The 15,839-nt window shown below is 43.2% G+C and overlaps 2 protein-coding genes across 2 annotated transcripts in view; both read right to left on the bottom strand.

Annotated features, from left to right (window-relative positions):
• The window catches only part of NACC2 (NACC family member 2), a 120,321-nt gene extending 105,523 nt beyond the window's left edge, over nucleotides 1-14,798 (bottom strand). The window contains exon 1 of the mRNA XM_074973947.1: nucleotides 14,751-14,798. The gene's annotated coding sequence lies outside the window, so the exon portion shown is untranslated. The remainder of the gene's footprint in view (nucleotides 1-14,750) is intronic.
• TMEM250 (transmembrane protein 250) lies at nucleotides 7,138-14,888 on the bottom strand. Its single transcript, XM_074973949.1, has 2 exons — nucleotides 14,751-14,888; nucleotides 7,138-7,741 (listed from the first exon to the last, which is right to left on the bottom strand). The coding sequence occupies exon 2, from the start codon at nucleotides 7,606-7,608 to the stop codon at nucleotides 7,189-7,191; it is 420 nt and encodes a 139-aa protein (XP_074830050.1). The 5' UTR covers nucleotides 7,609-7,741; nucleotides 14,751-14,888; the 3' UTR covers nucleotides 7,138-7,188.
• Nucleotides 14,889-15,839: the final 951 nt, after the last annotated feature.

Raw genomic sequence — 15,839 nt, 5'->3', positions numbered from 1 at the left:
AGATATATAAATGGGTGGAACAGAACAAGCAAGGCAGCCATCATGAGGAATCCCCTAGCTACCACCTGAGCTGGAACAAGGGCTGTACCAGGGGAAAGGATTGTGCCCAGACTAGGAAGGTGTCCAGCTCCAGTCTGTGAAAGAAACTTACTGAAACATCTCTAAGGGTGAGATTTTATCTGTATTCAGTTTTTATTACTGTACTAGACTTAGTCTGGCATCTTTTATTTTATTTTGCTTGGTAATTCACTTTGTTCTGTCTGTTACTACTTGGAACCACTTAAATCCTATTTTCTGTATTTAATAAAATCACTTTTTACTTATTAATTAACCCAGAGTATGTATTAATACTTGGGGGGCCAAACAGCTGTGCATCTCTACCAGTGTTATAGAGGACGAACAATTTATGAGTTTACCCTGTATAAGCTTTATAGAGGGTAAAACAGATTTATTTAGGGTTTGGACCCCATTGGGAATTGGGCATCTGAGTGTTAAAGACAAGCACACTTCTGTAAGCTGCTTTCAGTTAAGCCTACAGCTGTTAGGGGACGTGGTTCAGACTTGGGTCTGGCTCTGCAGCAGGCTAGCAGGTCTGGCTCAAACCAGGCAGGGTGCTTGTGTCCTACGCTGGCAGAGCAGGAAAGCAGGAGGAGAAGTAGTCTTAGCACATCAGGTGGCAGCTCCCAGGGGGTTTCTGTGATCCAACCCCTCACAACCTCCTCTCCCCCCAGCACTCTGTGGCTGATATTCTAGCTTTTGGGCAGTAGTAGTGGCTACGGCCTCTTTGTGCCCCTTACGGGAAGGTTTGGGTTCCTGGAGCCACATGAAAGCTGCTCCAGAAGTTTATCTTTTCCTGCTTGCAATCGCCCTCTCCATACTTGTCTCTCTGGAGCCCATGGCTTCATTGGCTAGAAAACATTACACAAAGCTAACCAATTAGTGCAGACCAGGACAAATCATGTTCAGCATCTATCTTGGATCTGTGTATGCTGCTGCCCATCACCCTACCATCTGAGTACCTTCTATGTAAAATCAGGAGCAATAACAACGTCCTTAGTAGATGTTATGGAGTCTCTGGCACTTCTCACTTTTTGCATCAACTGAGATTAACCCCACAATTGGTCATGGCCTACACTGACTGCTGAATCGTGATCACAATGCTGTAGTGCAATCTCATCCCCACACAGGAGAGGGACAGCAGACAGCAACCTGTGCATCTACTCCACACCTGCAAGGGGATATGGCAAGACCTAAGTCATGTTAGAGCAAGGGACTGGGAGCCAGGACTCCTGGCTCTCCCAATAACTCCTTGGTGACTAACCTTCCTAATCATTAATTTACCCAGCTATAAAAATCGATATAATTACACTCACCTCACAAGGATGTCTGTGAGGCTTAATTACACTGGGCCTGATTCTCTACTGCCTCGCATCTGCTGTAATAATTTACATCTGTGCAATGTGGATGGCAAACAATACCAGAGCGGAGTGGTAGTATTTTTGTAAAACAGAATCTCTAACATTTTCCCATTGGTTTAAACAACCAATCCATTCAGACATTAAAAAAAAAAAGTTTATTGAAGGTGGCATGTTTCATAAAGAACTCAACAGGCATTCAACACACTGAGTTGTATCCATGTTTCAAAAGGTTAACATGGTGCAAATCAAACACTTTGCATTGTATTTTCGACATTCATCAGTTAAAGGGCAGAGCTAATGTGACTTTGTTACCACACATACAATCATCCTTGCCCTCAAGTCTGCTGTAACAGATTGGGAGTTCCTGCTTCAAAAACATAAAGGTCTTCTATTCCCTGCATATCTGAAACCTTCAATGACTTGAAAAGGAGATATCAAAGGGAGTTTTGGATGTGCAAAGACTGCAGGATTGGACCCCAAAGGGACACTGTCAGATCAAATACAGCCCAAAATGTCGGTCTGGTAAAAATAACCTCTCTCAGAACTTAAGACAAATAGAAATGCTTCTATGGTTTCTTTTTAAATTCCCCTGGAAGCATTTTGAAAACCAAACAAACATTAATCTGCAGTAGCCCAAAGAAGCAGCATGAGAGGATCAAGGAAAAACTGATTAAAAACAAAAGTGACAGTGACGAGTTTATCTCATTGTCCAAGATGAAACTGGAAAAGCAAAGCAAAAAGCACCAATGGTGAAAAGTTGGTTAAATTTTTCAAATCATTTCAGTTTTAATTATCTATAGTGTTATCTGTAATATAATGAACTTTTTTTTTCTAATTATTTTTAAGCTGACCATGGCTCGCTCTCTCTCATGTCTGAGAGTTTGGGAAACAGGAATAAATCCAAGGGAAAACTGATTTCCACAGTGGAGTAGGGTTTGCACATACCTGCTCAGGCTAAAATATTTCTGGCAACTAACATTAATTGGCTATTTGTCTGACTCCTAAAGACATAGGAATAAATTCCATCTTCTACCCATTTTATTATTTGGTCTGTTCTGACAATTTTTTTCTTTTTTTTATAAAAAGGATTTTTGCAATGAAGAAAGCTTTATGAGAAAAAATTGCATATTGAAAGCACACGCTTCACTGTGTCGTTTACTCAGAGGCTCGTTCACCTGCACATCTACCAGTGTGATATATGCCATCATGTGCCAGCAATGCCCCTCTGCCATGTACATTGGTCAAACTGGACAGTCTCTACGTAAAAGAATAAATGGACACAAATCAGATGTCAAGAATTATAACATTCATAAACCAGTCGGAGAACACTTCAATCTCTCTGGTCACTCGATTTCTGACCTAAAAGTGACCATTCTTCAACAAAAAAAACTTCAAAAACAGACTCCAACCAGAGACTGCTGAATTGGAATTAATTTGCAAATTGGATACAATTAATTTAGGCTTGAATAGAGACTGGGAGTGGTTGAGTCATTATACAAAGTAAAACTATTTCCCCTTGTTTATTCCCCCCCGCCGTTCCTCAGACATTCTTGTTAACTCCTGGAAATGTGCTGGAAATGGCCCACCTTAATTATCACTCAAAAGGTTTTCTCTCCCCGCACCCCACTCTCCTGCTGGTAATAGCTCATCTTAAGTGATCATTCTCCTTATAATGTGTATGATAAACACCCATTTTTTCATGGTCTGTGTGTATATAAATCTCCTCACTGTATTTTCCACTTTATGCATCCGATGAAGTGAGCTGTAGCTCACGAAAGCTTATGCTCAAATAAATTGGTTAGTCTCTAAGGTGCCACAAGTCCTCCTTTTCTTTTTGCGAATACAGACTAACACGGCTGCTACTCTGAATTCTGTCCATAATATAGCTCTGGCTTGGTTAACAGGATTTTCCCCTCACAGCCCACCTTCACCTCCTTGAACTTGTAGGTCACCTTGAACATCTCAACTCCTTGAGAAAAACCTTTAATTAAAAGTAAACTTAAATGCTTAAAAATAAAATCCCTGTATTAAAACACTGATTACAATCCCAAATCGTTACCAAGATCTTACTTATTCAGCAACCTCCTAGGGATGTTGTGAGGATTAATTAGCTAGTGTTTGTAAAACACTTTGAAGATGAAAAGTGCTATATAGGTGCCAAATATTATTCTATTCATGTACACCTAAAATGTTCAAGTTGACACATTTTAAGAATTTGAAAACTACTCCCTCTTCCTCTTACCTGCCAACATTGGTGTTCAAAGGTCATCATTTCCCCAGCTGCAGCTGATACAATGCATAGGTGATGGTGATGTTAAGGAATACAGGTCTTGCACTGGCTTAGTGCCTGTGACATAATATTTTTCCCTTTGTGTATTTAGTACCTTTCAAACAAAGATCATTAGCACTTTACAAAGGAAGGCAGGTATAATCTCCATTTTACAGATGTGGAAAATGAGTCAGTTTAAAGGACTTACCCAAGCTCTCAGCAATAGTGACACATGTGGGAATAGAACATAGGAATCTTGCTACTTGTTCGCCTGCTGTAATCACACCATGCATTTACAGCCTTCCAAGTTATCCACCTTTCCAGGAGAATCACAGAGTCCTGAAGTCAGGTCTTGGTAAGTGAAGCTTTAGGGCATTTTGACAGCAGACATTTGGGTGTAGGGAACAAATTGGGGGATCATTTTCATATATAGGGCACAATTTTCATCTACATTTAATCTTTTATGTGACCTTTTATCCTTGACTTGGTCTGCTCCTTTCCTTGATTTGATAAACATTTCCCTTTTACTTGACTTTAGACGGACATTCACTTGATAAGTAATATCCAATTTTGGACACCGAGGGCCAGCATGGCACTCTAGGAACACCGCAATGCACTGAAACACAGGGGTGCATATTTGGTGCCTGGCTCCCTGGATCAACAAGGACTGGGACTGCAGTAGATAGCTCATGCAGAAGATGGAGCAGGTGAGGGGAAATCAAGACAGCACACTCTCCAGTGACCCCTCTTCTGGCTGTTATTTAAATAAGTACTGAAAGAGATCCCCTCTGCCAAGAGTTTCCACCTGACTTAAAGCCAGATTCTGTGATGTGCCAGCCAGGCACAGTTGGGAGGAGCACAAGTGGCTTTACCTGACTTTTGCAGCTCTGGGATTTTGGATGGTTTGGGGGCTGCTGGGGCCCCAGCATTAGTCAGAGCAGCTCCAAGGCTGCTGTAACTTATATTGCCTGCAGTGACTCCCTATGAATTGTCAGGGAGGCTAGGATAATCGGTGCCCAGAGTACTCCAACTCTAATCCTTCCTACTCCCTTAGGCTGGGAGCTGCATGGAGAATGGAGATAACAGGGCATTGTTATCCCACTTGGGAAACCGCCCTCCCTAGAGACCCGATACAGCTTTGCTAGAAAGGGTCTGCGCACTGGAGCCCAGAATCTGGGCCTCCAAATTTTGGGTGGGAGGATTGGGGAATGGAAGTATCACAGAGGATCTCCCTCCCTCCCATCAATTCTGGAAACTCATATATAAGAAACATAAGTAAGGCAGTGATACTGTCATGGAGGTTGCAGATTCCATTACTTTCTGGGACCTCCAGGACTTCTTCTGGGGCAGGGCTGGAGCAGCTGTCAGTCTCGGGGCTGCTCAAATCACAGTTGCCAGAACCTTTGACCAGTGGCTAACCCCAGGCCACCAAAACAGCTGACCGGCAGCCAGTCAGAGTTGGGTCAGTCCCCCGGGGGCAGTGGCGGAGCTGGAGCAGCTGCAAGTCCCAACAGCATTGTGTGTTGTGGCCTTCTGTGACTTTTACTAAAAAATACCCATGACAAAATCTTAGCCTTAAACATAAGATATTAGTAAAACAAAATTAAGAATGTGCAAGGTGCTCAGACGCAAGGGTGATGAGTGCAGGTTGGGTAGCCAGATTTAATAAACACAGCAGTTGCGTGAGCTCTCCTAGAACAAAGCCTAAGGGGAGCAGTTACATGCAGAGTTCTGGCAACTACCACGGAGCATCAAGAGAACATGGTTCATGGCACAACACTGATTAACCACTTTGCTCCCATAGAAACGTCCCTCAGCTCCTGCAGTGCTGATCTAAGATTTATTCTGCAGGGACCCAGCCTTAATCAGCACCCTGTGGTCAGTCTGTATTACTGGATTATCAGACCGTATAAATAATTTCTGGTTTTGCTCTAGATTAAGGCTTCAGACAGAAGCATCCCTACTCTGCATCCGCAAATTTGCAAAACAAAAGGTCTACCACCAAAAGGCACTGTTCCCACAAGCTGCAATGTAAAAGTACCTTTTTTCTCAGCATATGAGTATGTATTGGACTCTGTGAAGTAACCCTACTGAAGGCAATACAAATACTGGACCACAAAAATGTTCTTTTCAATACATTAGTGACCTAATTCTCATCTCACTTACACTAACTTTATATCAGCATGACTCCACTGACTTCAATGGACTGAATTATAATGGTTTGAAAACAGAAACAGGTCTTGGTCTTTGTAGTCAACCTTCTTGTAAGGAATCAATCTGCAATTCCTTACAGAAAAATGGGGAAAGGGACAACTTTCTAAGTTTGTTTTGAGTAAATGCTAGTAACTCTGAACAGACACTTTGGGCCAGGCGCTGAACTCAGTTGCAGTTATGCGTAAATGGATTTCAGGGGAATTACCCCAGATTAAGATCGGTGTGACTGAGATCAGAACTTGTCTCTCGATTATTAAATCCACAGAAAAAGTTTCTAATTACTTGACCTTCCCCTACCACAACTGGTGGCAGAGCCAGAATATTTCCTCTATAATATTTAAGAATTCACAATGCTGCACTTTCAGATTTTGGTTAGTTTTCAAGTTCCCCTAAATGAAGGACACCATAGTCTGATCTCACTTGCACTGGTGCAATTCAGGAGTAACTTCCGTGAAGACACTAGAGTAAACCCAAAGTAAGAAAGCTCAGAATCAGGTCCAAATATGTTTGGCATTAAGGAAGAGATGGAGATGAGTTACTCTAGGCCTATCATTTTCCAGTGATCTATTTGCCGAGGGTGGAATTTTCAGAAGCGTTTAGCATTGGGCCTAACTCTGCTTCCATTACTTCAAATGGAATGATACGTCAATGTCAAGTGATTTTGGAAGATCCCACCCTAAACGCCTAGTGGGGAAGCCATTCAAAGCTATCAAAGCTACAGACTGAGGTAAATAAAATATCAAAATGGTCCAAATACATCCCTGGTGTAAGTCTACTCAAATCACTGATGAATTTGGCCCAATATGTTTAGCAAAGAATAATGCAAAGTCCAGAATATATAGAGGGAGAAGACTGGGTAGATAGGACTATATATTACTTGTGTAGGACATCACTGAACATTTTTAGAAAGAGGAGACAGATGGATTAAAGGGGCAGGGTGCAAAATTATTTGACTTCCCTCCTCCAGTTAAATCACTGCCCTTTTCATGCCCACTGGAATAGTTCAGCAGGCTAGACTCCGATGAACTGAAAGGAAATGTATGTACTTTTCACTGTGCAAACAAAAATCGAATGTAGCCCACTTGCAATCAGGGATCAGAATTAAGCAGCACCCCAGCCCTCAAAAATAAAATAAAATTAAAATAAACCCAATTCCAGAGACAGGTACATGAATTTATCAAAAAACTAGCACTGATAAATAAATTTATATTTAAAAAAAGGCAAAGGAGATATATGTTTTGGGGTAGAGTAAGAGTCGCCTCCTGAGCCCACGTGCGCTCACTTTATTTACATATCCACAAACACCATGAAACACCAGCCCAGCCCCCCCACTAGCAGCATGGTCACGTGAATTCCATAGATGAGCAGTTCATTCATGAGGCTGAAGTCCACCCGCCTTCGCCCCAACAAGAGGAGGATGATGGAGAGTTTGTACTGGAAACGCAGAAAGATCCGGATGCCCAGGTACTGAAGGCAAAACAAGATAGAGAGTGCCACCCAGAGGATGGAGGTAAACAGGCTGCAGCTGAAGTACAGCAGGAAGCGAATGAATCCGTACATCCATCGGGATTTCAGATAGATGTCGAAGTTGTTGTACTTGGTGCGCACCAAGTGAGTGGTCCTTACTGGGCCACAGGCTGAATGCAGACATGTTGTGTGGGGGCCGTGGAAAGAACGGACACGGCGGGGAATGGGGATTACAGGCATCAGGCACCCCACAGTTCACAGAGTCCCAGAGCAGGATTTGCAGTGCACATACCAAATGTCATCCATTAATATGGAAAAGATTCAGCAACCTATGAATGCAAACTTTCTGCTGAATTTCCAGGAAGGAACAAGCCTGCAGGAAGGAACAGAAGGAAAACATGTTTAAAAAACTCCAGAGGGAGACAGAGAGCGTCTGGTGGATCTATTCCAACCTGGCTGCTATTTACAGCCCCCTTGCAAAACTCTATTCACTCACTTGCCTGGGGTAATGTATTTTTTTGATGGGAAAGTAAAATATAATTTTTTCCGTTACTGCCTAACTAGATGATTACAAAACACCCAATCAGCATGCTATCTAGATTCTAATATTAGCCTACCATCAACCTCACTATGGCAATGGAGTGGAGGCAAGAGGATTGTGTCTCTGAGCTGGTATATTTTCATGACAATTTTGCAAGGTTGATTAACATACAGCACATCCCCTTAATCAACGGGGCATGATACTGCAACATGACCAGTCCTTACCCATGTCAGTAGTTCCGCTAATGTATGGGTTTTCATTTGATCCTTATTCACTTATAAGTAAAACTCTATTCTAATGAGGATTTCTACGTACTGTGCAAATAAATACAGGGCATAGTAAAGACAATAGCAATTCTGGGCTCAATTTAAACCTTGCTAAGCATCACAGAATCACAGAATTGAAGGACTAGAAGAGACCTCTAGATGTTTTCTAGTCCAGTCCCCTGCATTCAAGGCAGAACTAAATATTCTCTAGACCATCCCTGACAGGTGTTGTCTAACCTGCTCTTAAAAATCTCCAATGATGGAGATTCCACAACCTTCCTAGGCAATTTATTTCAGTGCTTAACCACCCTGACAGTTAGGATGTTTCTCCTAATGTCCAACCTAAACTGCTTAAACTTGCTGCAATTTAAGCCCACTGCTTCTTGACCTATCCTCAGAAATTAACAAGAACAGTTTTTCTCCCTACTCCTTATAATAATCTTTTATGTACTTGAAAACTGTTATCATGACCCCCTAGGTCGTCTCTTCTCCAAACTAAACAAACCTATCTTTTTTCCCCCCAATCTTCCCTCATAGGTCATGTTTACTAGACCTTTAATAATTTTTGTTGCTCTTCTCTGGACTCTCACCAATTTGTTCATATCTTTCCCGAAATGTGGTTTCCAGAACCAGACACAATACTCCAGATGAGCCCTAATCAACGTGGAGTAGAGCGGAGGAATTACTTCTTGTGTCTTGCTTACAACACTCCTGCTAATACATCCCAGAATGAGGTTTCCAACAAACAAAACGAAAACAATGGAACATTTTGCAAGAAAAACAAAGCAATGTGTTTTTTAAACACTGTACAGGATGTACGTCCCTTTGCTTGGATAAGCCTTGAGGGCTCACTGTCATGGCAATTCCCTGTGCTCCATAGTTTTAAAAGGTATTTACCTACCTTATTTCTCCCTTCATATTCTACAAAGATAAATGAAATATCCTTAGTCTTACGCAGTTTTTATGATTTAAAATCATAACATGTTTCCATGTAACCTTTGTTATTATTTGACAGTGATGAGCATTAGTCTGTTAGCTGCTCTCCGTTTCACCTCATGCTTCTAATGTGCCAATTTCCAGGAATTATCAGATGACAATACACTAATCAGACAATGCCATTAAATAATGGGGAACTTCCCTAGCCTTCTTTCACACCCCATAACATTGCTTCTTGTTATTACTTCGCATCTCACAGCTGGAGAAAGTTCAGACACACAGGCCTGGAAAGTTCTTTCTTTTGCTGAAGAAGAAATACTACCATTGCTAGGACTAACAAGAAATTTCACTTTATTATTAGAGCATCCTTTGAAATTAATTTCTATTATTACCAAGGCTACTATTAGTTATTATAAGGTTATAATACCTTATATGCCAGGATATTAAAGTACCCGTACTTTACAAACCTCACAACAGCCTCATTAATTCAACGTGAGACTTTGGGCAAGTCATAACCACCCTCTGCCTCAGTTAACCCTGCAGAGATAATAATCCTGACCTATTTAATGGGGCCATGTATTGTTGCACTGTTTAAGGTGAAATCCCCAAGTAAATTCTGCCTAATAACCAATGAATAGTATGACCCAGGGGCTTAACAAAGAGGAAAATTATTGGTGTTGTGGTTAAGTTATTTGGGAGATCTGGGGGTCTGCTCCTTGGTCTATCAGGGGCATCCTATATGACCCTGAACAAGTCGCCTCCCCAGTCTTTGCTACAGCTTCCCATCTGTAAAATGGGAATAATACTTCCCTACTTCACAAGAGTGTTATAGGAACAAATTTAGTAAAGTGCTCAGGTACTATCATGAGAAACACTACAGAAAAAGCCCATAACATACAATTAATTCAAGTTTCTAAAGTTGTTTGAGATCCTTGGGTGAAAGACAATACATAGATGTACAGCATTATTATTCTAATCATATTATGAATTATTCTTAATCTTGTGATTAAGAAAATGAAGTATCTTTCTAACAGATGATGTCTAGAACACTAAAACTGACACATGATCGTATATGTAACAATGTGCTTCCACACACTATACTGCTTTTAAGTGATTTTTTTAAATAAAAATATTGTTAATGGACAAATTGCAAAACTTAGAACTTGATATATTCCTGTATTAGATATGACAGTATCAACAACATTCTATATATTATTTTTATTGTATTTTTAAAAATATAATCTCTTTTTGAATACCGTTAATTGGAACATTACTGAACATTCTAAAATCCTTCCCTAAGGCCCTGTTCCTGCAAACTCTTATGCACCTACTTAATTTTACTCAGCTGAGTAGCCCCACTGAAGTCAATTGAACTACTTACCTACTTAAGAGTAAGTACATTCGTAAGTATAAAGGGTCAGAGCATTAAAACCTGATTTCTGTATCTGCTCTGCCCTGCCCATGAATACTCCCCTTTTTAATGGTATGATGCTGGGGTGTAGTTAAGATACTGGCTTTATGTCTGAGCCTTGTCATAGAGGAAGAGTTGTTATTCTCTACCATGAAACTAGCAGCAGGTTAATCTGAGATCTGCTCCAACAGCTGAGCTAACCGGATCATTTAACAGCAACAGCTTGTTCTCATTTGCATGCTGCTGTGCCCATCATGTAAACATAAATGACTTTTAATGGGTCTATGCTCTTAGATAAGATTAACACTGACACTGGATCAGCTGTGGGAGGGGGTGTTGTAAGATGAAATGTAAACTTTTAAGAACATTACATTTTTAATGACATAATCATCCATTCGGCAAAAGGTCAATAATCCGTTGACTTTTCTGGACCTCATTTAACTCTTGCAATGAAATAATATTTGACATTTTCCAGTGCCACCTGACCAGTTAGGTACAGTGAAAAAGATTGCTAGGGTGTTTCACAGCTCCACAACTTTCTATGTTTGAGTTGATCTAAAAAATAAAAAAATAAGTTTCACCTTGCTGACCTGAAATATTCATAACTTCCAAACTACTGAAACAACTGTCTTGTTATTTATCTCACTGAGACTTTAAAAAAAAAAAATCAAGCCAAGTCTGAAGCACATATATATTGTAGTTTATTGCATATATGACAGTCTTATATTATACTGTACATGGTACCAATTTGACAAATAATTTATAATGTTATAAAGAGAAACTTCTATTAAGGTATAAGCTCAAGGAACGGAGTTAATGTCAAGCTTCCAGCTGTAGCTTCAAAGGAACCACTCACTCTTAAAGTTCAGCATGCACATAAGTGATTTCATGACTAGGGCCTAACGCTGAAATTGTAGACCCTTAGGTGTTTGATCTTTCAGGGCAGGTCTACACTTAAAACACGGCAGTGGTGCAGCTGTAGCGCTTCAGTGAAGACACTACTATGCCAATGGGAGAGCTTCTCCCATCGGCATAGTCTATCAACCTCTGCAACAGGCAGTAGGTATGTCAACAGGAGAAGCCCTCCTGTCAACATAGTACTGTCTACACCATGGTTTAGGTCGGTATAACTGTGTCGCTCAGGGGTGCGGATTTTTCACATCCCTGAATGACACAGTTATAGTGAGGCAAGTTTATAGTGGAGACCTGGCCTCAGCCGTAACACTGTATTAACACTAGTTTTCTGCAAGGATATAACAAATTATGTTTCACATATCTACAGCACCTTTCTCCCCAAAAGCTACTGGATCTGTGTGGAGGAAGGTCCACTGAAATCATTAAAGTTCAGAACAGGTGCAAGGTTCTATTCACATGGATCTAACTAATATGGGCCTAAATTCATCCACCTCCACAAATTACAATTGCCATAGGGATAGAAAAGATCAACTAGCTAGTGCACAGTACCTTTCACAAAAGAGGGAGAATGGAAATTTTTCCCAGGAACTATTAGGCAACCTCCCCCTCTTACTATAGTATGTTTAATGCCCATTACAGATCATACAGGACAGAGTCAAAATTGTTAATCTTAGTCTTTAATGCTAGGCACCAAAATTTGTATTTAGGCACATACACATGAAAGTTTAAGTTCCTAACTATGGATTTGGATACCTAACTTTATACACCCTATTTTGAAGATTTTGCCTTTTTTTTTTTTTTTAAAAAGATCTGTTGCTACAAGGGAGTATCTACCTCAGAAGGATGAAAAACTGAGTCAACCCTTTCTGGATTTGATACTGTGGTTCTGGGAATTTCAACTCAGAAGCTTAGACCATCCCCTCCGGCTGGCTCAGTGCCAGTCTGGATCCAGGCTCTCATAACACAAAAAACCCTCACCATCATTGGCACCCTTTGCCATGGTGTCAGGCTAAAGATCAGAAAGTCACTGAAAACTGACTCCCCTTCTGCCCTTTCAGACATTTCCCTGCTAGCTAAGGTAGATGGGGGAATGCGTGTGCACACATGTAAAGTGCTGCTGCCCATGATGATCCCATTCTGGGGGTAAATGGAGGCATCAGTATCCAACGCAATCAAGCTGGCACATTTTATTCTCTCTTGATATAAAGAGTGCTCATGATGAAAATGCTATAATTACCTCCTATAACACCAACTCTACTAGAATCACACTAGATTAGGTCCAGTGTTGTTTAATATATTTATTTGTGATCTGGAAAGGGAGGTAAACAGTGAGGTAGCAAAAATTTGCAGATGACACAAAATTATTTAAGTTAGTCAGGCCCACAGAGGCTTGCGAGGGACTTCAGAGGGACCTAAACAAGCTTGGTGAATGGGCAACACAACAGCAAATGAAGTTCAATGTAGATAAATGAAAAGTAATGCACACTGGAGGGGAAAATTATACTCCTCATACACCCTGCAAGATTCTAAGTTAAGACTATCAATTCAGGAAAGGGAGCTGGGTGACACTGTGCCCAATGAAGACCTTCGCTTGGTGTGCGGCTGTGGCCAAAAAATCAAACACGATGTTAGGATGCATAAAGATTGAGAGGGAGAATACACAGAGTATTACAATGTCATTCTGTAAATCAATGATGTGGTCTCATCTACAATATCATGTGCAGTATTGGTCACGCCCGCCCCCCAAAAAGGATAATCCAGAATTAGGAGTTCAGAAAAGAGTGACGAGAATGATCAATGGCCTGGAAAAATACTCAGCTGAAAAGAGATTTACAAAACTTGGATTATTTACCTTACAAATAAAGAGAGGACATGAAAAAACCGTATAAAATAATGATAGCAGATCAGGAGTTAACAAAATTTTGGAGAGATAGTAAACCTCATGCTTTTTCTAATTTGAGAGATTAGGAGACGGGCAGATATTCCCACATGTACCTAATATGGGGTTTCTTGCACCTTGCTCTGAAGCAACTGCTGCTGGCCACTATCAGACAGGATACTAGACTAGATGGGCTGTGGGTGATCCAGTCTGGCAATGCATATATTCCTATAAGTATATACATATAAAGACATACACCATTATATGTACACATGGACACCAAACAACACGCTATACGCACACACATATTTGTCAGAGCACACTCACACCATCAAAGAAACTTCTGCGAGATGAGGAACCAGTTTGGTGCAGCCACAAATCACAACATAGCACTGGACAGAATGACATTTCCTAGCAATAACCTGATATCAGAGCAACACAGGCTACTGCAATACCCATCCAGAGAACAAGCCGATGTGGGCAGGGCCACCTCCCTTAGAGAAGGATTAACACACAGTACACACACATACATACACACACCTTACCCAATCTACTATCCCAAGGCCCTACCCATTACCTTCCTCCACATCCCTTTGCTCCCATCTCTTCCTCCCCTCCCTCTTGCATTCTCTCTGTGGCCCATGCCCTCCTCCCAACTATGGGGAGATAGGATAGAGGTCTATAAAACCAAGAGTGGGGTGGAGAAAGCAAATAGGGAAGTGTTATTTACCCCTTCACATAACATAAGAACCAGGGGTCACCAGACGAAATTAAGAGGCAGCAGGTTTAAAACAAACACAAGGAAGTACTTCTTTACACAATGCACAGTCAACCTGTGGAACTCCCTGCCGGGGGACGTAGTGAAGGCCAAAAGCATAACAGGGTTCAAAAAGAGAATTTGATAAATTCATGAAAGGGAGGCGTGTGTAGCTTGAGAGCCTACCTCTCCCACCAAGAGAAGCTGGGCCTGTAAGAGATATTACCACCCCCACCGTGTCTCGCTGATATCCTGGGCGGGACACAGCTACACCCACACTGCACACGCAGAGGAGGGGTCCACAAATGAGACGCAAGGTGGGTGAGGTAATATCGTTTATCGGCCCGACTTCTCTCGGTGAGAGAGACAGGCGGAGCCCTTCCGCGGGTCGGGGGAAGGCACTGGGCGTGTCCCAGCCGAACCCCAGGGGGAAGAGGTGGTTTCGCAGGAGGGTAACCCACACTCTAAGGGGCCGCTCAAGGCGGCGTGGTCAGCTAACAACACTGCAAAGGCCCACGAGGGGCAGGGACGCAGCCCCATCCTCCCGGTGTCCCTCGCCTCTCACTGCCAGGAGCTGGCAGAGGCCGACAGGCGGCGGGTCACTGGGCGATCGCCCTATTCTCTCCCGCGGGGGCACCGGCCTCCCCCAGCCGCCGCACCCTGGCGCTGACACTCACCGCGCTGCCCATGGTCCCGGGCCGAGTGGCCGCCGCTACTGGGGACAGGTGTCCCGGGCCCGGAAGGGGCCCGGGCCTGAGGTCACGCGCTGCTATGCGCATGTGCGGGCCAGCGGCGCTCGGGGCTCCAACCGGTACCGGCCGAGGCGACTGAGGAGGGGGGGGGTGCTGGCGCGAAATGATGATGTCATCATCGAGCGCCTCGCCTCCCTGAGGACAGCCACAGAGGAGCCACGAGGGTGGGGGGAGCCTGTCGCCCGGGCAACGGGGGAGGGACAAGAACAGGCGGGGCGGGGCAATAATGGGTGAGGCAAGGGGGGTTCACCCAGAGGAGTGGGGGGAATAATGGGGGAAGGGAGGATTGGGGTAACGGGATGGGGAGTGGGGCAATAACGGGCGGGAGGGGATAAGAGCTTGGGGGCAATAACGAGGGGAGGGTAATAATGGAGGGGGGATAGAGGGGGCAGCGCTGGCGCGAGCTGTTGCCCCCCCTTTCTCGCTATCTCATTCGGGGGCTGCCCCCCAGTTTCCGCTCGGCAGAGGACAGCTGGTCCCCGCTTGCAGGGGACCGGCGGCGGTTAATTAACGGCCGCCCAGAGCCGCAGCGTTTCGCCCGGGGGGGGAGGGGCGGCGCCGCCGCCGCCGCCGCCGCCGCGCTGGCTGATGCGTTTGACTCTCACGGGCGGTTCGTGTTGTGTAAATTCCCATTGGCGAGGGCTCGAAGGGCGCCGCTGACAAGGCAAGAGGCTGGAGGTGAAGCCACTGGCTTAGTGGACTGTAGAAATCCGCAGAGAAGGTGGACCTTTCCCAGCCTTTGGACTGGTTGGTTAGTTACGCCTCGGGATTGTTGTATTTTCATAAATATCGACCTCTGTTTGCAGATACATGGATACAAATAACCCTGAGCCGCGTCTTCCCCACTTCAGTCAGTGAAGTCGCACCAGGGGTGCATTTAGCCCCGTATCTTCTTTCAGTTGCACCCAGCCCAGCCTTTCCACCTCCTTCAGTGAACAATTTGAAATGAGCTTTCGGTTTTCTCTATACATTCACCTCTGAAACGTTTCATTACTAACTTTTTATTTAGCCAAA

This window comes from Natator depressus, chromosome 16, assembly GCF_965152275.1.
Source record: "Natator depressus isolate rNatDep1 chromosome 16, rNatDep2.hap1, whole genome shotgun sequence".
Classification (NCBI taxonomy): Eukaryota; Metazoa; Chordata; order Testudines; family Cheloniidae; genus Natator; species Natator depressus.
This window is presented reverse-complemented; position numbering and strand designations above follow the sequence as displayed.